This window comes from Xenopus laevis, chromosome 8S (genome assembly GCF_017654675.1).
Source record: "Xenopus laevis strain J_2021 chromosome 8S, Xenopus_laevis_v10.1, whole genome shotgun sequence".
NCBI classification, from domain to species: Eukaryota; Metazoa; Chordata; class Amphibia; order Anura; family Pipidae; genus Xenopus; species Xenopus laevis.
Genome location: NC_054386.1, coordinates 13,157,817 through 13,180,169, shown reverse-complemented (window position 1 = coordinate 13,180,169; position 22,353 = coordinate 13,157,817). Strand labels below are relative to the sequence as shown.

General features: G+C 38.2%; 1 protein-coding gene across 1 annotated transcript in view; it reads left to right on the top strand.

Moving 5' to 3' along the window:
• nid2.S (nidogen 2 S homeolog) overlaps nt 1-22,353 on the top strand; it is a 58,525-nt gene that overhangs the window by 19,439 nt on the left and 16,733 nt on the right. Inside the window, exons 3-11 of the mRNA XM_018232348.2 lie at nt 2,432-2,646; nt 4,718-5,379; nt 6,117-6,266; nt 7,801-8,046; nt 9,149-9,349; nt 10,128-10,355; nt 15,873-16,022; nt 17,665-17,793; nt 18,125-18,262. Coding sequence (XP_018087837.1) covers nt 2,432-2,646; nt 4,718-5,379; nt 6,117-6,266; nt 7,801-8,046; nt 9,149-9,349; nt 10,128-10,355; nt 15,873-16,022; nt 17,665-17,793; nt 18,125-18,262 — 2,119 coding nt within the window. The remainder of the gene's footprint in view (nt 1-2,431; nt 2,647-4,717; nt 5,380-6,116; nt 6,267-7,800; nt 8,047-9,148; nt 9,350-10,127; nt 10,356-15,872; nt 16,023-17,664; nt 17,794-18,124; nt 18,263-22,353) is intronic.

Here is a 22,353-nt window from a genome sequence, read left to right as displayed (position 1 = left end):
CATTCATGGCTTAGTTTTATATATATATATATATATATATATATATATATATATATATATATATATATATATATATATATATTATCATCTGATGTCGAAGGCGGTTATTTACTAAACACCAAATGCAAAAATCACGTGATTCTTTTTATAAAATTGGACTTTTAAAAAATCAAAAATTTTTTGGAAGTTATTAAACCCCGAGGATGGAAAAGCCGAATCAGAAAATCCGGCATCTCAGACCTGTCGAGGTAGCATATGATTTAATGGGAGAAGTCCCAATGATTTTTTGATGTGCGCTGGGTTTTGTGCAATATGTTTTCGGGCAAAAATTCAGAAAAAAAACGGATAAAAAATCTGAAAAAATCTGATTTTTTTTTTCCTGCAAAGCACATTTTTCGGGAAAATTTTATAATAAATAAGCGTAAAAAACCCGAGCGGGTTTGATCGAAGTCGTAGCAGAAAATATTGAAATAAATTCGGCCTTTGATAAATAACCCCCTATATGTTTGTATTTAGTGATATTTAATGAGGAGGCAGACACACACACACAACACACACTCACTTAATGGTTGAGGTGCACAGTTTTCAGTTGGCAACTATAGGATCTCTGTAGTTAGTGACTTAATTCACAAGCAAATCATCCAAATACCTTGTATAGAAACCATGAAATAATCATTAATTCCAATGTACATGACAATCGCTGCATGTAAATGTCAGTTTATTTGGATATTGTCAGCCAAGCACTTACAGTTTGTGAGGGCTGTCTACTAAGCTTTTAGCAAATTAAAAAATTACACAAAATAAAAATAAACTATGGCAAAGGTAAAGACATTTTAAAGACCACTTTAGGATTCTGATTCTATTGAATTGTGGAGGCTAATAAAGCCAATAGAAAAGGAGTTACTTGAATGTAATCCCAATTTTAGCCAGACAACTCAACTTTATTTTGGCGTTTGTATAGGGAGAATAGGAGTTCAAATCAATATGCAGCAGTATATTGCATTGGCACAAAAGGCTTTTTCGTAAAAGCCTGCAAACTTATGACATACAACAGGGAATAATTATATTTAATGATTTGTCCAAAAAAAGCACAATCCATACCAATGAGAAGAATTTGCTGCATGCTTATGTATCATTTAGAATGTTTTGAAGCTTATTTCATCTGTCCATTTAATGTAACGTTAGTCAACTTGAGAAGGATCAAAGTGCTTCATTTATGCTCATAACTAACACAGGAGCAGGGTTTGTTTCGGTATAATAGAATCCTTTTCCTCAGGATATTACAGACAGGACATTGTTAGCTTTCCTATAATGAATTCTCAATTACTAAGTTGACAGCAGGTTTGGCATAGAGCTGATCCCTCTCTCACCCTCCTTCTTCTGTAGTATTTTCTACCAGTAAAGCTTGGGTTTGGGTCTTTGCCCAGTGTTGAGGCATCTGTTCAGTTATAAGTAGCACGGTACTGTAAAATTGTAGATGGTAAAAACTAACCGTGTATATATCTCCTTGCACTAATATGTTTGACATTTCCAAGAAGACATTTGGCAACATATTCATTTTGGCACTGAACCATAATTTCTTAAGGAATGGCAATTATAGCAATAGTGTGAAAATATCTTCAGCCAAAACTAGAAAAACCCCAGATAACCTTTTATTCCTTTTGTCTCCAGAGACTTAGGACTGTTATCTCATTGTATATCCTACATATTCTATGGGGGTTAAGGGGAGACACACACGCTGCGATTCGGGGAGATTAGTCGCCCGGCGACAAATCTCCTCTTCTTTGGGGTGACTACTCTCCCCGTACTGCCTCCTCTACCTTCCTGACGACTAGAATGGAAATCGCCGTCGGGATGGCACTCGTAGTGCTTAGTTTTTCGAAGTTGCCCAAAGTTGCCTCACGAGGAAACTTCGGGAGACTTCGGAAAACAAAGGGCTCCGAGTGCCATCCCGACAGCGATTTCCATTCTAGTCGGCGGGGAGGCAGTTCGGGGAGATTAGTCACCCCAAAGAAGAAGACATTTGTCACCGGGAGTCTAATCTCCATGAATCGCAGCGTGTGTCTCTGCCCTTATAGAGCAGAGCTTTGTTCCTCCTGGGTTAGAGATGCAGACAGTCGCACTACATGTGAAAGTACCAAATGTAGTGTTTTATGTGATGAGGCAGTCTTGAAGGCTATATTGTATATATATATAACTCAGTCCCAAAAAGTTGACTGCTAAAATTGTCACTGTGTGTATAAACGGTAGTACCTGCATGTAGAGAACCGGACAGTGGGAAAGCAGAAGTTTGCTAGCAGAATGTGCTTCCAGTAGATAAGGACTGGATTCTTTGGTCTAAATGTAAGAACAAGCTACAGGAAGATTATGTAGATGATTTTTAAGGCTGGTGCAAATAATTTATTTGCTTTGTTTTTTGTTTTTTTTTTAGAGAAACACGTTCCAGGTGGTACTAGCATATGATCATTCTGATGCTTACGCTATATTCCTTTATCCTGAAGATGGACTCCAGTTTTTTGGAACTCGCCCTAAGGAATCCTACAATGTGCACATTGAGCTCCCCGCCAGAGTAGGCTTTAGCCGATCAGAAGCAGGACCTTACTACAGTGTAACAAGTAATGAGCAGTCAGTGAAGAACTTGTATCAGTAAGTTCAAATAAACCCCATTCTTGGAGAATTTTGCAATTTGTTGTGCTGAAGTCTTAAATTTATTTGACTGTTGCCTTAAAGGGGACCTGTCACCTTAAGAAATAATTCCAAATTATTTTTAATCATGTTTGTTGAGCAAAATAAAACTTACACTACATTTATTATTTACATTTTGTTTCCTTCAGTCTTGGAATTACACAATCACAGCACGCAGTCAGGAGCCATTTTGTGGACACTGTTATTAAGACAAGTTGTGTGTCCCCCAAAATCTTGTTTATGTGCCCAAATGGGGACCTAATGCCCATTGCTCTAACCAATTATAGAGTGTGAGGAGGGAGGAGGAATGTGGGGAGAGCAGTGACATCTAGGAAGTGCTGAATGGAAAGTGAAAGTAGTTGACTGCCCCACCTCTATGCCTCAGGTTTAGAGGCGGGCAGGTAATATTTGATTGACAGCTCAGATATTTAAACGCCTTTATAACAGGTATTGATGCTTCAATGAAAAAAACAATTTGGGTTCCATGTTTAATTTGCAAAAGACTTTTGATATACAGCTTTTTATGTGTAGGTGATAGGTCCACTTTAAATCTAATATTAGCAGCTTTCATTTTTATATCTGCCCATAAATGGTATGAAATTGTCCAGTGACTGAGCCAATCCTGACAACAGCCTACTTGACTGATAACTGGTCAGAGCTAGATATAAACAAGTTGTTTTGAAAATTTTTATCCCATTAATGTCAGGACATACCCATATGAACAGAAAATGACCAGTGTGTCATTGGCTTTATGCTAAAGCTGGCCATACATACATACATACATAATATTGTGTAAAGCCACACAACAATCCCAACTGATATCCATGTTCTATGAATTTGTCAGTTTGTTAATTGGCCATGCTTGAAAATCTAACCTGCCGCACCATATTTGCAAGTGAATAGTTATTGTCAAATTAGGAAATGAAGTGGAACCATAGTGTATTCCATGTGTTGATCCAAACAATTGGAACAATAGAAAGGTGGCCATGCCTGACCTCTCTTACGATATCCATTCATTTGGCCCATGGTCAGATGGATATCAATGTTGGCCTGCGTAGGGCTGCCCTAAAAGCCCATTATAGTTATTGATAACACTGTTATCCACTGCTTAAGGTGGGTAGGCCACCCTGTTGATTTTGTGGTAGAGCTCAAGGCAGTTTTAGTGTCACCAAGTACACATATCTAAAGGCAGTTAAGCCCCTGTATGATTGGTATATAGCACTTGGCCATAGAAAAGTGTTATACATCAAAGCTCAGCTTGTCCCAACTGACTGGCATGCTGTGGATGGGAAAATTGTCTGTGCTAGTCATACTTACCAATCTAGCTAATGCTGCAAGGCAATTTAAGTGATTTTCATGCTGCTTTAAAGGGGTTGTCCACTTTTAAATTAAAACTAAAAAGTATGATGTAGAGAGTGATATTCTGAGACAATTTGCAATTGGTTTTCATTTTTTTAATTTGGGGGTTTTGAGTTATTTAGCTTTTTATTCAACAGCTGAATAGAAAGATGAGTAATAAAAAGTAACAATAACAATCATTTTGCAGGTGTACGGAGCATTTGTTTTTTAGATGGGGTCAGTGACCCACATTTGAAAGCTGAAAAGGGTCAGAAGAAGAAGAAGACATTAAATAACTATAAAAAATAAATGATGAAAACCAATTGAAAAGTTAGAATGAACCATTCCATAACATACTAAAAGTTAACTTAAAGGTGAACCACCCCTTCAAACACCTTGTAAAATTCTCTGTACTCATCCAGGCCTTAGAAAACAATAAAATCTATGTTATCAAGTTACAGATAGGAGCTACCAACTTTCTGTTTGAGACAAACCTAAGAATTAAATAATATTAATAAATAATGTCATTGTCTATTGATATTTGGACATTACAGAAAGGCCATGTCTTATGTACTTCACTGGTGTCCTTGGCACCAGTTTAGTGTAAAATTAGTGTGTTTTCATGTATTTATGTTACCTGGCAATTCCTATTTGTCAATGACTTTGTTTGTGTACTTTTCCACTTTTCAAATAGAACAGGCAACATCGGTGTCCCAGGAATTTGGGTCTTTCACATAGGCAGCATTTGGGTGTTAGACAATGTAATTCCAGCGAAATTCTTTGGTGCTCCCACAAAGGAACAATCGCACACAAGTTTCCCAGAGCACAGACTATCTGAAAATCATGAAAGTGAAGACAGTATTGATTACCCAGAGTCCTTTTATGAGGAGAGCGAAGATGAGCTGGAAGATAATACAAGTGATGCCACACCAACACATGATGCACACCAAGAAGTTGATCCAGGCACTGGAAATCAAGGATACTTAGACATAGATGAACAAGCTTCCAAACTGACCCATGAAGATGATGAACAGAAAGCTACGTCATCTGTTGTGCATTCGTCTTCACATCAGAATCCTAACTGGACACCCTACACACACAGTGAATCAGAGACTGACCGGGATGGGCCATTACAGGAACCTCAAATACACACAGGGGAGAATATAGATCTGACAAGGGGAGACACATTATTGACTGATGATATGCCATCCCATAACGCTCATGATTTAATACCATCAAATTCGGAAGATCTCCCAATATATCCTGAAAGTGCAGTTCTTGTGGGCAGTCACCCACAACCGGAAAATAATTTTGAAAGAAAGCAGACTGATTCTGATCCTGGACTTCAAACTGATGGTAAGGGATTTGCATGTCTATACTATTTGATAATACGCCTATAGCATTGTTCCTGAGTAAAGTATGACTTTATGAAATATTTACTGTAAAACTAACAGATAACAATGGTGTAATATGTAACCACTAAGCTTGTGGCACTAAAGAGTCAATGCAGATGGGTCAGGTTAGGGGTTAAAGGTAAGGGCACATGGGGAGATTAGTCGCCCCAGCAACAAATCGCCTCTTTTTCGGGGAGACAATCTCCCCGAACTGCCTTCCCCTACCTTCCCACCGACTATAACAAAAAATCGCCATCTGTATGGCACTCGCGGCTCTTCGTTTTCCGAAGTCGCCTCATGAAGAAACTTCGGGCGAGTTCGGAAAACGAATTGCCGAGAGTGCCATACTGCTGGCGATTTTTCATTATAGCCGGCGGGATGGTAAGGGGAATACAGTTCAGGGAGTTTGTCGCCCCGAAGAAGAGGCGATTTGTCACCGGAGGCAACTAATCTCCCCGGCTCTCCCCGTGTGCCTTTACCATAAGGTTTTCAGCAGCTGTACCAAGATTATATTTTTTATAAAGAAAAACATAAGCGCCAAGCTACGGACTATGTACCATGGTTAAAAAACAATCTCAGTATCACTATCTTTACAGCAATTATAATCCCTTCACGGTGCAAACTGAGTATGCGTTTGAACATTTTTTAAAAAAAGTATCAGATTGATTTTACTTACTAAATTTTATTTTTTATACCCAGTGTTTTCCTTTAACCCTGTGGGCAAGGAGACATGTGAAAGGAACCACGGGAGGTGTTCTAGGTTTGGTTTTTGTGCCGATTACTCTGCTGGCTTCTGCTGTCACTGCCTAGAAGATTATTATGGAAATGGAGTCCATTGTTTGCCAAAAGGTAAGGCCTACTAAGGGTGTTCCTTTAAAATTCAATGACATATATTATAGTCTGTATATTTGAAAGTAATCATAATAGATAGATAAATGCCTTTTACACATGTCATTTTCTCTTCTAACACACTGATGTCACAATGAGTAAATATTAGTACTAATGATTTTAAACTGCTGCCCAGGTTTGATGTTTATATTTGTTCAGTCAACAATATGGTCTCCAGTATATATATATTTCTAGGCAAAGAAGACTGCTTACAGTGTGGACAGAACATATGTTCATATAGTTTATGCTTAATTTAAGAGAAAAGAGCATGAAATCTATTAATAAATGTGGTGTATTTTGGCTTTAAAAGGGCCAATAATAAATGTGTTTAAAGTAAGTCATATTTAATGTGCCAACACAGCAATATGGGTGCAGAACATTTTATAGGGCACTTGTAGATAATAAACAAATCATTAGATTCCCATCACTATGGAGTAATTGATTCTCATGGATCAATCAGAAGAAAATTGGAATTTGAGATCTCCAACTACTAATTATTATGGGAGTCTGAGATAAGATTTTATAAAGGCAGTGGACAGTGATAAGTAATTTTGATTGTATTACTCTACACTGATCAAACTGATAGGCTGGTTTGATTAACTTGATCAAAATTTTAGCAACCATCAAATAGCTAGGAATTCTGCAGGACTTTATACATTTTGAAACACCCCCTTCACCCCTTCGAACTTTATATCACATCCTCTGTATTTATTTTATATTTTATTTGGACAATGTTCGCCTGTGATCCTTTATATGTAGTAAATACTGCAGACTGTATACTGGCAATTGTGTTCTGTGCAAATGATCTAACAGCCAAGAGTACAGATGATTCCAAGTACAGGTATGGGACCTGTTATCAGGAAACCATTTATCTAGTAAACTCTGAATTACAGAAACATTGTTTCCCATTTAACTAAATCAAATTCAAATAATCTAAATTTTTAAAAATTATTTCCTTTTTCTCTGTAATTATAAAACAGTACCTTGTAATTGATCCAAACTAATTAATCCTTATTGGAAGCAAAAGCAGCCTATTGGTTTACTTGATTTTCTAGTAGACTTAAGGTATGAAGATCCAAATTACATAAAGATCAGTTATTCAGAAAACTCCCGAGCATTCTAGATAGCAAGTCCCATACCTGTATTAATACATTTTACAATTCAACCAAATACTAAATCCTCCAGAAAACAATATGCTGAATCCCAAACAAAATCTGAACCTTAAGTTGCATGTACAAGTTAGCAGGGAACATTTTCAGAATAAGAAAAAGTAACTTCTGGTCTAAAGTCCCATTCCAATTTAAAAATGAGGTGAGAATTAGGGTTTGGATTTAGTTTGTTATGCACTCACAAAAGGCTTGGATTTGGCTGAATCCAAAGTTGCATCTGGGATACAGTACACCACCAAGGTAAATGTGTGTTTGTACAAAATGCAACATTTCTGAATTTGCTCCCAAAAGCTGTCTGCAGTAATGCCATATTTTGTTAACGGTAGGAGCTCCACATCGTGTGAATGGCAAAGTGAGCGGAAACATCCTGGTCGGGCAAACACCTGTTAACTTCATTGATGCCGACTTACACGCATACATCGTGGCAAATGATGGAAGAGCATACACAGCTATCAGCCATGTTCCTGACCCTGCATCCTGGTCCTTGACTCCTCTTGCTCCAATTGGGGGACTCTTTGGCTGGCTTTTTGCTTTGGAAAAACCAGACTTTCAGAATGGTTTCAGCTTTACCGGTAAGCATGTTGTATTAGATATATGCATTACTTGATGGTAATAGAAACAATATTGCAGAATTATATGTGAAAAGGGATTTTATAGTTTGTTTTATGCAATATCCGGAGGCATGAGTGCTATAGAGATATATGTAGTGATGGGCCAGTTGGAAGTTTTCAACAAAATTCATAAACTTCTACTCTGTATGTGGGGCCACACATACATGCTCTGATAGCAAAATGCAATGACTTATTGCTCAGAAGCAAAAATCTGGTTTTTGATGACCTTTTTGATAGCATGTACAGGGAAACTGCCTTAGCCAGTAAAAGAAGTCCACAGTTCTCAAGCATTCCTTCCATTTCTTGCTCAAGCAACATTACAGGGTTGCTGTGTATTGGGTAAACAAAGGAGGCCAAATTACAGTCTGATTATTAAACAATCAGTTAATGCAGGATTATCTTTAGCCTCATATCAGAGTATTGAGCTCCAAAACATCTGTGTGTAGCTCTAAATTCACTAGGAGCAAAAGTGCTTTCTAAATTGCACATTACTTTACTTTGTAATATATGAGCGAACTAATCACACAATTATGTAAAGCCTTTAAGATCCTGTCTGGGCCTGGTGGTCACAGATTTCTGCCAGACAAATGCTGGCCAACTCTTTTTTTGTGTAAATGGCTAGAAGTTAGCACCTGGATAGAATCAAATAGTTCCAAGAATTTATCTGGGAGTGCATTGTTTTTATTATTAAGCATGAGAATGCAGTACAGTATGGGAGGTAACAGAGCACAGAATAAGTTCTAAACCAGAGCAAACGGCGTTTCCATGTTGTGAGTTTACATGGTGTGAGTTTACAGTCTAGAGTAGTAGGGGGGTGGTATGGAGCAGTGGCAGGGGGGGCCTGAATGCCAGTTAGGGTGAGAATTGGGAAGAATGGCCATTTTTCTCCTAAATACACCTGACATCCAAACCTGGTCAAATGTTGGACCTTCAAGTGGGGCTTGAACTGAAAAAGTTTGACCAACAGAGGTTAAGAGAAAAGGTAAATGTATGGAATTTTTAAATAATGATCACACGAAGCTTACGGCTGAATTATCTCTATCCATATTTCCTGGTTTTTAAGGTGCCAAGTTTGTACACAACATCGATGTGACATTTTACCCTGGAGAAGAAACTGTTCATATTACTCAAACAGCAGATGGCTTTGATTCTGAGGGTTACATGAATCTTAAGACAGCAATTCAGGGTAAAATTCCTTATATCCCAGAGACATCAACTATCAAGCTTTCTCCATATACTGAACTGTATCAATACTCTGGCTCAGGTAACGAATTGTTTTTAATTCATGAACAAAGTTTCTTGATTTGACTAGTATCGCAAAATTTTATTAAATTACATATTTATACAGTTTCTCTGTATACTAATATAATATATAGTGAATACAGTACCCCCTCTTGTAAATTATAAGGATATTAGAAGTTACCAAGGAGTTTCATGACCATATAAAAACATGAGGCCGAAGGCAGAGTGTTTTATACAGGTCATGGAACTCCAAGGTAACTTCTAATATTCTCATATTTTGCAACAGGGGATACTTTATTTATTATAATACAAAAGTTTCAGTCAGTCAAGTGACAGAAATTACATCACTACTCACCGTTTATAACTGATGACATCAGTACTCATTGTTTGCAAGGATATCATTTTAGGGATGCACCGAATCCAGGATTCGGTTCGGCCAGAATTCAGCCTTTTTCAGCAGGATTCAGATTCGGCCGAATCCTTCTGCCCGGCCGAACCAAATCCGAATCCTAATTTGCATATGCTAATTAGGGGCAGGAGGGAAATCGCGTGACTTTTTGTCACAAAACAAGGAAGTTAAAAATGTTTTCCCCTTCCTACCCCTAATTTGCATATGCAAATTAGGATTCGATTCAGTATTCGGCCGAATCTTTCGGGAAGGATTCGGGGTTCGGCCGAATCCAAAAATAGTGGATTCGGTGCATCCCTATGTAATTTACAAGATATTTATGGCTTTTGTGTATTATATACTAATCATTATATTACTAAATATATGTAATATTTATTTTGGTTGTTTTTAGTTGTAACTTCAACAGCTTATAGAGAATACACAGTCCTCTCAGAATCAAACGAAGAACAAACACTATCTTACCGGTTACGGCAAAATGTCACTTACCAAGAATGCAGCCATTCCCGGAAACAGTCTGTTAGTGCTCAGAAGCTCTATGTCGATCGTATCTTTGCCCTTTACAATAAAGAGGAGAAGGTCCTTCGTTATGCAGTTACAAACTACATTGGATCTGTGCATGGTAAGTTCACCCATTAATTATCTATAAATTGTTAACGCAAGGGATCTCATCTATGTTACTTGATTGCTTTCACATCAATAGAATTTTCATTCAGAAGCAGATTTTTGACAGGCTGCTTTTGTCAACCCATTGACATGGGTTTTTACTATTGAGTGTTGTTAACAGATCTACCAGGCAGCTATTATCTTGTGTTAGGGAGCTGCTATCTGGTTACCTTCCCATTGTTCTTTTGTTTGGCTGCTGGGGGGGAAAAGGGCAGTAAAGAGTGATTGAAGTTTATCAGAGCACAAGTCACATGACTGGGAGCAGCTGGGAAATTGACAATATGTCTAGCCCCATGTCAGATTTCAAAATTGAATATAAAAAAATCTGTTTGCTCTTTTGAGAAATGTATTTCAGTGCAGAATTCTGCTGGAGCAGCACTATTAACTGATTCATTTTGAAAAAAAATGTTTTTTCCCCCTGACAGTATCCCTTTAACTGCAGGCATTACAGGTAGTGTTTCCTCTATATCAGGTATGATACTTTTTCTGAGGTCTAGGTTTTCTATTTTAAAGGACAAATAATATCAGGATATGAAAGTTGCATAAATGTCTTAACATGCTTTCTGGAAATGCAGGATCTTTTCGAGTTCTCACTGCTTTCTGAAAACTACTCTGACCAGATCCACATGGACTCCCCCCCCCTTCCAATTTATCAATATATGTTTTCCGGAAATCTGAATTGTATAAATTGTTCAGATTTGTCACCGAAAACTGTGACTTTTTCCGATTTGACGCCCAAAACTTGTGACTTTTTTTTCTTCGGATTATTGAACGAAATCCAGCGCAGATCAGGATATCAACGGTAAATCTACCATTGACTTCTACATGATCTTGGCAGGTCTGAGTTGGAGTTCTTTTTTTATTCGGACTTTTAACACCATCAGGGTTTAATAAATCCCCTTTAAAAGTGTGACCAGAAAAAATCGAACTTTATAAATTACCTCCTTGGTGTAATATACAATTAATAGAAGCTGTTAGAATAGAGATAGTTTGGCTTTTTCAGTTCAGATGCCCTTGGAGGAGCAAGCGTTTGTTCCCTTGGCACATAATAAGGTTATAGAAATAGTAAAGTAATACTGTTAGCCAGCCATTGTATCAAGTATGCTTAGGACAGAATAAAGTAATTTACTTGCCGGGATTACAAGGTATGTTAATGGCAAGGCATTTTCAGGGAGATTTTTAATGCAGGTGACATGGGTCATTGCCCTAACATTCTTACAGGCTTAGCCTGCCACTAGGGATGGGCGAATTTGAGCCGTTTCGTTTCACCAAAAATTAGCCACCGGCAAATTGTCGCCGACGCCCATTTAAGTCGAAGTTTTTTTTGACGCTCGTCTTTTTTTTTTTGACGCATGCCATTCAAGTCTATGGGCGTCATTTCCACGGCGAAACAAGGCGAAAAAATTCGCCCATCCCTACTGCCACCACTTCAGGTCCATCCAAAGGGGCAAGCCACACAGTTTGAGAACCTCTGTTCTAGAGCGACTGGGCCCATGTTTTGCTCAGTGTTGACCAATATCTTTCATGTTCGTGTGTTTGTATGTAAAATCCCACAGAAAGATCTCTGTTAAACTGGCCATACACGAAGAGATCCGCTCATCGCCAAACGAGCGGATCTTTCCCCGATATGCTCACTAATGGCAGGGCTATATCGGAGTAATCCGTTAGGCCGAACGATCGGATTACAACGAGGAGCAATGGGCTCCGACGTGGGAAAAATTAAACCTTCCCGATCGATATCGTGGCCTGATATCGATTGGGATCGTCGGAAGCACCCATACACGGGCAGATAAGCTGCCGAATTGGTCTAAAGGACCGAAATCAGCAACTTTAATCTGCCTGTGTATGGCCACCTTAAGTCTTGAAGAAACTGGTCACCGTAAAAATACACTTGGTGGCATAGTTTGTAGGCCTCTACATTTATAGTAATTGCTAGATAAACCCAATGTACTTTATTTCTATAGTGGAGAACTACGTATCTCCAAAGTGCTGTGTTTTAATAAGATTTTTAATAAGATTTAAAAAAAAAAAAAGCGCATTGAAAAATCTAAATTTTTTCATACATCTATGCTACAATACTTGAACCAATAATGTTAAGCATTGTTGCACTTTAGTTGCCACCCATTTGAGTATGTTGATGCTTGTACATGTTTGGAGCATCCTTCAAAAATCCCTCAGGGTTTAAAAATCTTGAAAATCATGTAAAGTGATATTATCTTTGTATAAAGTCAAGACATGTGTATGGTTTGCAACCACAACTGACTGCGCTTGTACGCTCTGAGGTAAGACGAGGGAGCAGAGCAAGAATGAATGAAGTGTATTTTCAGACACCAGAATAATGCTTTATATGTTTCTGTACAAACAGTCTTTGTCATAGGGAAAGTTGGAATTCATCTCTTTCCAGCTGCTCCAACACCTGATAAAATGACTATGTTGTTTCTCTCTCTCGGTCTCTTTCTTGTAATCATTAGAGGAATCTTCAGGATTACAAATACCTCTTGATGCACATCAAAAAGATCTTTGATTTGACACAAAGCAATAAAAGGGGCTGAAAACAAAACTTCTTTCAGTTAGTTTTATGTGTACTTTGAGTGGGTAGGGAGTGGGTATTTAGCTTCTTTTTCAAGTAACAAATCCCCTCTTTTTTAGTTCTACATAAGTAATCTGACTCCACTTCTTGGGTCAGGAAGTCAAGCAACTTAATGTGAATCATAAAGTGTCCTGTGGAGGAAAGCTCCTATTCATTAGGCAAACACAAAGGGGATCAGATAAAGATCCTTTTGGGAATGTCAGGGGAGACAAAGCCTGTAGGAAGTGTCAGGGCAAATTACATGGTTGTGAAAATCTAATGGTGCCTTCATTTGTGAGTTAATTTCGAAGAATGTGTAGACAAGCAAAGAGTATAACAGGAGGGTTGGCAATTGCCCTGCTTGTAGATTTAAGGGTGATTGAAAGACACTTTATCACAAGCTCAATAATAAATCTGGAGTTTAGGGTCTCTAAGTAGAGAGTCATTACTCACCACATAAGGGAAGAGGTGCACCGCCCTGAGCCCTCAGCACGGGGAGCCGACAAACCGAAAAAACCTTTGGAGCAGGCGCTCAATTGCTGCCGCCTCCCTCCCCCGTGCGCTTACCTTTTTGCGCCTGAGGGGGTCCAGGGGGGTCCATGAGAGCGGCAGAGAGGGCCAGTACGCTAGCGCTCTTAAAGTACCAGGAGCAGCATTTGTGCCGCCCTTGGTAACTAGTGGGGCGCTGCTGCCTATGGCGACAGCCTCAACTCGCCTCATTGGCGAAGCGCCCCTGCACTCAATGAAGGCAAACTTCCACCAGGCAGATAAATTCAAAGTGAAGAGTTTATTGTGTCCACAGCTTTACGTGTTTCGTGTCATAAACACTTAATCATAGCCTATAATTAAGTGTTTATGACACGAAACGCGTAAGGCTGTGGACACAATAAACTCTTCACTTGAATGTATCTGCCTGGTGAAAGTTTGCCTTCATTGAGTGCCTGCTCCAAAGGCTTTTTTTTACTTTATAACAAGCTGTCGAAAAGTGTGAAAAAGTTAACGAAGACTCCATACGCTTCCCATGTTTGCTCTGTGATGTTGTGTGCTGATTCTTGAGGTCTGTTTAAATTTTACTGGATTTGCTGGTTCGTCTGACTGTTTGACCCAAAAGGACATATTGCAGGACAACATGGCTATACACACTGGTAGCCAAATTAACCAGGACAGGCCCTGAACAGAAGTTGCTTTAATAGTTTGACCAGCTGCAATTTTCCATTAATCTATATAAGCACCAATATGCTCACTGTCTAGTCTTTGAACAATTTAATTAGTCACTTATCCGCTCAGTGGCTACAAGTCATCAGATTTACCAATATGTCAATGAGATTCTGCACAATTCTTATGCAATTGAAGATACAGGCAGCAGTCATCCAGATTAAATGATAAAACGCCTACATATTCAACATCAGGCCGGATTTCATAGTCTTGGATGTAAGTGGAAGAGCATGAAGGGGCACAACATGTATCACATCATGTGTATGGACACTTTTATATCTCTTTTACAATAAAACAACATTTTGTAACAAAAAGATGGCACTTTCAAGCAGTTTGTCTGTAGTAAAATAAATAATGTGTTGCAGTGATTTTTTTTAAAACAAATTATATTACATTGCAAAATTTTCCTTCCTGTGTGAGTTTTGTTGGGTACAGCATACCATACCTTTAAAGGAGAAGATAAGCTACCAAGGCAGTTTATTGCCAAGAGATTAGCCACAACAGTGCAAGCTAGAACATCATTTTTATTCTTTAAAATGCTTTTCCATACCTGAGTAATCAGCGCTAGACACTGTGTCCGGTTGTTTAGGATAGCAGCTGCAATATTAGCTTGCTTTGACATCACTTCCTGTTGGATTCTCTCCCTGCTCGCTTTTAGCTCTGAGCTCAAATTACAGCAGTAAGGGGAGGAGGGAGGGGTAGAGGAGCAAACTGAGCATACTCGAGCCCAAGCCCTGGAGGTTTAAGATGAAAACAGGAAGTTCAGAAGTCCATGTGTACACAATAGAAGGAAAGAAATGCATTGTTTCTTTTGACCGACAGCAAAATTACTTTGAGGGTTTTCTGTGTATTCATATAGACCTTTCTGATGAAGCTTACTTAGTTTTAATCTTTCCTTCTCCTTTAAGCTACTAGAAAACATTTACAAATTAAATAAACCCAATAGAATTGTTTTGCCACCATTATGGATTCATGCAGCTTCATTAGGATCAAACTGTTGTGTTATTATTGTGGAGAAAAAAAAAATATTTTTTTTTAAAAAAAATTGAATTATTTGCTTAAAAGGGACTCTAAGGGTTGAAGGCCTTTTCATAATGCAGACCTTTCCGGATAACAGGTTTCCAAAATACTTTACAGAATACATTTTAGTTAAAGGGGAGGCATAGTCATTCCATTAAGTAAGTGATTTTGTTAGAATCCCTAAAAATAGGCAAGTATCTAATGTTTCAATTCTTTTGTTACTGGTAAAAAGAGATTCTTTCTGCAAATCTGTGTGGCTACTGAAGCTGGATCTAATTGAAAGTCTAGTATACATGAGACCAGGAAACTATTCTATTCTACATTTTACCAAAAACAATAATTTTCATGTTGTTCCTAATACCCATCTGAATGACTTTACACCCAAAACAATGTGTCTCCTGAGTGGTCCGATTGCTATTTTATAAAGACATCAAGAATATTGGCCATAAATGACCAGCATGACAGAATAGCTGAGTTAACCTTTACACTTCCCTATGCAAGGGAATAATTTGAGTCATTTAGATTAAAGAGATAGTTACATTAAATTTTGTAAGCATTGATATTCTGAGACATGTTGCAGTTTGCGATTCTTCAGTTATTTAGCTTTTTGTTGAGAAAGGCTCTGTATTACTGGTTTCATTCTAACTTTTTTAGTTCCTTTTGTTACAGATTCGACTGGACAGGAAGAGCTCAAAGTTAACCCATGCTATGATGGTACCCACTTGTGTGACACAAGAGCCAAATGCCAGCCTGGCAGTGGACTAGAATACATTTGTGTTTGTGCATCTGGATATCAAGGAGATGGGAGAGATTGCACTGGTAAGGTCTTTTTATGAGGGAGGTAAAGCTTGCTCCATTCTAACAATGATTGACTGTAGGAGGTAGAGAATAACCGTTAAGATATGTCCTTTTTAGGAAGGTATAGATCAGGGATCCCAACCTTTTTTTTTTTTACCCGTGAGCCACATTTAAATGTAAAAAGGGTTGAAGCAACACAAGCATGAAAAAAAGTCCCAGAAAATGCCAAATGGGGGCTTTAATTGGCTATTTGGTAGCCCCTATGTGGACTGGTAGCTTACCTAATGCAATTAAAATTTGCCTCAAAGCCTGTAATTAAAAAATAAGCACCTGCCACTGATAGCAACATCCCAAGGGTTGATGATCAACATGTTGCTTGCGAGCCACTGGTTCGGGATCACTGGTTTATGCAGCAGCGAGGGCACTAAGGGGAATTTCTGTGAAAACAAAATTGCTTCTTCATAATGGAAGAAAATGGAATCCTAAGTTACTTTTCAATATACATTTAAAATAAATGAATATTTACAATTATTTGCAAATATAATTGCTATTAAAGGAGAACTAAACCCTAGCTTCCTCCTTGCAACACCTATTCTATTAAAAAGTTCCCCTGAGCCGCCCATCATCTTCGTATCTTCATCTGTCATTTCTCCAATATGGATCTTGTGGCAGCATGCACAATTAAATCTGATTTAGGATATCGATTTAGCTGTGCATGCTCCTACAAGATTTATATCAGATCTATGGCAGGTCGGACCTCAGGAACTTGGACCTCTGTTGCCCAACATTTAAACAGAATAGATGTTGCAGGGAGGAAGTTTGGAGGAGAAGCAGTGGAGGACATGCAAGGGTTAAGTTCTCCTTCAGGCACGCACTGGGATTCATGTGGCATTTTAAGGCAACAGAGGCCCAAAATAGTCCCCCACGGGCCCACTATATATAGCTATATTGCTAGCCCGGGCCTGTAGTCATTGTACTGTACACCGTTTCTGTAATTTGCAGCCACTGCTATCTCTGACTGTAAGCAATGTAGCATTCAGCTTTCCTCCAGGTCTGATAATCAGATGGCTTCTGCTACATCATTTCAAGAAAGTGAACCGGCAGTTCAGAGAATATAGCACAGCTTTGCATAGACTGCTGCCAGCCTAGGGTAGCTTACAATCCAGACTCCTTACCATGTGCACAAACACAAAACAAGGAAAAGACTTTAACAGTAAAACTAAGCATAAACAGCTATTCTTTATTAAATATTTTAACAAAGTTATAATCCCAGATTAGAGACTTTATATTGCCTAAGCATTGCTGGCTTGTATATACTTCCAGGTTTTCAGTCTCAGGTGTAACTGATCGAGTCTAATATTTTCTTCCTTTAAAGCATCTAGTTAAACATTTTGGGCCCAATTTATGGAAATATCAAGAAAAATAATTTTCCACTAAAATTGCTAGTCTGTAGGTTAAAACTTGACATATATATATATATATATATATATATATATATATATATATATATATATATATATATATATTATTGACATATACTGTACTTGGATTTACATGTATATATCATGTATATGTGCGGGACAGGAGAGCTGTCTAAACATAGTACAGCTCTTCATTTGCTGTGAGTCTGCTAAATCTTGTTGTATTCTGACATCACTTCTAGATGTAAATGAATGTGAAGTCGGCTTTACCCGGTGTGGCCAGAACACGGTTTGTGTCAACCTCCAGGGGAGTTACCGTTGTGAGTGCGCCAGTGGTTTCACTTTATCTGGAGATGGGCACAACTGCATCTGTAAGTGCTCCTGGCTTATTGGGATTTGACTGTTATAGTTCTTCCACATCAATGAGACAAATATGTGTATTACCAGGATGTGGTCTCCCGGTTCTTTAGTTGAATTCAGTCCTCTGATAACCTGCCTTGCTGCTCTGATGCCTCCATACAGTCACACAATAAAGTCATTCCTGTCATTCCTGTTAATTTCCCTTCCGTAGAGAAGTCTATGCAAAGGAAACATGTTTAGAAAATTACACCAGTACTGCTCTGTTCTGTTTTTCAGCAAACTGGTGTATCCTGCATGATTATAGTAACTGATGCTATGCTGTGTCTTTACTTCTACATTTAGTGGCTTCTCTAATAAACCCATGTGAAGATGGAAGTCACGTGTGTAACAGAGACACATCCCTCTGTGTTCCCCGTGGAGATGGCGTTTACACATGTCAATGTTTCCCTGGATTTATTAAGAATGGAGAGGAGTGTGTTGGTAGGTACCAATGAATGCAACTGTCAGTACTGACTCTGGCCTTTTAATATGGTATCTTGCACTTATCACAATGACATTTGATTTTCTGTAGGACATCGTGTAACGGCAGTAAAACTTTTGTGCCATAAAAGTCTGTAACATACTGCACTTCACTATCTCTAACCCTACAAAAGCTTGCCCGACGTAAGGATCTAAGTTAACAAAAAAATTATTTAGGGACAGATTTATCAAGGAATTTTTTTTATGGTCATAACTGTCAAATTTGTCTAGGGTTTTTTTCAAATTCTATTTCAGTTTTTAAAAAAATTCGATTTCGAGATTTATCATACCCAGGCCCTCTAATTCGACTATTCGCCACCTAAAACCTGCCGAATTACTGTTAAAGTCAACGGGAGAGATTCTGGGATCAATTTTGAGTTGTTTGCAACATTTATTTGAATCAAGTTTTTTTTTATTCGAATCAAATTCGAAATTCAAAGATTTCGGATCGATTCAATCCATCCGAGTTTTAAAAATTAGATTTTATTAATAAATTCGATTGGTTGAATTTATGGGAGTTTTTTTTTAAACTTAATAAACCTTTGATACACGTGCCTTCAAGTGTTCTGACCCTCTACTGAACATGACTTCTTTCTCTGAAGTGATATATGACTTTTACAGTAATTATGTGTACTGCGTGTGAAGTTCTGCATTTTCAAGTCTTCTACAAACTGCTACATGTTCTTTTGAACTTTCTGCTGCTCTAAAGGTAACCATGCCGGAGGTTTAATAATGCCTCACCGAGAAGCAGTTATCTATCTCCTTACACCAGGGTCCCTAGACTCCACACGTACTTGTAAAATGTGTCTGCCGGGGAGGGGGGGCATTAGTAAAACAAACACAGATGAACTTCAAAGAACTGGTTTGTGATGCAATCACACGTTCTGTTATGTGAGTCACAGACTTGACTTTTTCACAGGGTGTTAAAGGGTACCCATAATTATCCATAGCGCAACAGTGTGAAATAAACAGGCAAAGCACTGTTGGTGCCATGTGGAAATTTTGCCTGATCATCAGTTCATGGAGTTTTCTGTATTTTCTTTAGTTTGTGAATTGTTTTTCATCAGTTCAAATGATTATGTAAGACTAAAGAAGGATAGGAGCTAAATTTGCCCAAACATGGGCTGACATTGGCTGTTAATTCAGCCAACCCTGACTTATCAGCGGCCTATTGGACCATGTATGGGTCTAAAACAATGCCCTTCCTAACCATTTTGGGATAAGGCCATTCTGGTAGTTGCAGCACAACTAGAAGCCTGGGATGGAGACCTCAGGTTTTTAGTTAGTTTAAGTCAAATCCCATTAAAGGGCATGTAAAGGCAAAAAAATAAAATCCCATTTTGACTTTCTTTAATGAAAAAGAAACCTGTCTCCAATATACTTTAATTAAAAAATGTGTATTGTTTTTATAAGAAAACTGACTGTATGCAGTGAAATTCTCCCTTCATTTACTGCTGTGGATAGGAATTGTCAGATGGTCCCTAACTGCTCTGCAGGGAAACAATCATACTTATGAACAGCAGGGGGAGCCCGCACCTTACTTGCCAGCCATGCAGAACTCAAGCAGCTTTGTTTGTTTCCCTGTAGAGCAGTCGTCGACTGTGTTGAGGTTTGTATTGGATTTTATTTTCGCCTTTACATCCCCTTTACTGTTTGCAACTCCAGCTACAGGGACAAAGATCATGGAGCCAGATTTAAAAAGATAAACTGGGATTCTATTTGGAGGATTATTTTGCTGCAGCCACTGGTTCTGCAGAGTTGGAGAAAGTTTGTATTAAACAATACAAAAACTATAAAATCCACATTAGATTACATGACAAAACAGGACCCAGTGCAGTCTGTATATTCTGATTATTAATCAGCCTTGCTGTATCGGCTTCTGGCAGATATTATTTGACTTGTGCTGTTTTGATAATTTATGACAACCCCTAAGTAGCCCAGACCACACTGAGCATGTGCACAGTCTTTGCCTTGCAAAGATGTTTAACAAAGTTACAAGATGGTGACTCCCTGTGGCCAACTTTGAAAGCATAAATCATTTGTTTGATTAGGCTTGTGGTGTGGTAAGTTCCTGTTTATGTTTAGTACTGTATACAAAATACAGCATTTCTAGCCTTATTCTATTTTAGACTTTACTTCCCCTTTAAATCAGAGAATGAAGTACTAGACCTAACCATAATACTCTGCAGGGATGGGGCGGACATAGTGTAGGATCCCTGTACAGATTACACATGTTTATGGAGAGGGCTATAAAATCTTTCAGAGGAAAAACAGTAGCTGAGTTATGAATCAAATATACAACTTAAAGTCTTGTATTGCTTTAAATGGTTTGATGCTGTAGAAAAAAAATATAGCAGTAACAGTAAAATGCCCTACTCCTCTTATTTTTCCACTTGATCTCTGCTCGGTATATAGGGTGCAGTATTAAAGATGATGTCTTGTCCATTACTTACAAAGGGGCATTTTCTTCCAAACAGTGTTAAACTTGCCATTACACAGATCTTGTAGCCAGCACTTGGCTCTAGAGCTGCTTCAGCACTAAGGTTTCCATCATAGATAGCCATTGACTGATAACTCATATTATTATCCTTTTATGCGAATGACAGCTATAATACGTGATGTTTAACTTGGAACAATTGCAGAGTAACACATGAAAATGGAGACATAAGAGAGCCTGAAGCAGTTTGGAAAGGTACATCCAGAATGGATAAGGGATCTTTCCATAATACTGTTCTAAAAATAATTTAAACATTAAATAAACCCAGTAAGATTGTTTTGCCTCCAATAAGGATTTGAGATCAATTGCAAGGCACTTTTATATTATTACAGAGAAAAAGGAAACCGTTTTTAAACATTAGAATTATTTGCTTAAAATGAAGTCGGTGTCCCCGTAATTCGGAGCTTTCTGGATAACGAGTTTGCGGATAACACATCCCATACCTGTACAACATCATGCCTTTATAAATCGGAGGTAAAGTAGGGTTTCTCAACAGCACCAAGGAAGCCTAAGATGACTTTTTCTCCTACAAGTTGCACAAGTGATGATGTGTTGCATGAAGGCTAAAGGGGATTGAAATTCTTTAGAAAATTACAGACATAATATCAGTAGCAATCTGGTAACACTCTAAGACATAACAACATTATCTTACTTAGCATCAAAGCCTTATCATATAACAGATCTATATCATTTCCTTCCCTTTCTTTGAGGGGGTTTAACTATATGGTCTCCTGCACATAGTTATCTCAAGAGTCTCTTGAGGTGCCCAATTAAAACTATGCTTCAAGTAGGAGATATCCTCCATGTATTTTCTTGTGATGTATTATGTGCCCTGAATTTCTTTTCTTTGTATATTTGTATCTGTACATATGTGTGGGGTAACTGCAATATTGCTCCCCTTGGGTAAAGTAAAGCTAAACCTTCTTCTTAGAGAAGCGATTTATTAACACTAGGGGGCACATTTACTTAGGGTCGAATATCGAGGGTTAATTAACCCTCGATATTCGACTGTCGAAGTTAAATCCTTTGACTTCGAATGTCAAAGTCAAAGGATTTACCGCAATTCGTTCAAAGGAAAAATCGTTGGATCGAACGATTAAATCCTTCAAATCGAAGGATTTTAATCCATCGGTCGAACGATTTTCCTTCTACCAGAAATTTGTTAGAAAGCCTACGGGGACCTTCCCCATAGGCTAACATTGATGTTCGGTAGGTTTTACTTGGCGAAGTTGGGGGTCGAAGTTTTTTTAAAGAGACAGTACTTCGACTATCGAATGGTCGAATAGTCGAACGATTTTTAGTTCGAATCGTTCGATTCCAAGTCGAAGTCGTAGTCGAAGGTCGAAGTAGCCAATTCGATGGTCGAAAGTAGCCAAAAAAACGTTCGAAATTCGAAGTATTTTTTCTTCTATTCATTCACTCGAGCTAAGTAAATGTGCCTCTAAGTATTTATAACACTTGATGATTTTCAAACGTGGCTGAAAATATTATGGCTACTTCACCTCATGCATGAATTAGAAGGTGCAGGTGAAAAAGTCTAGTATTCACACAATAA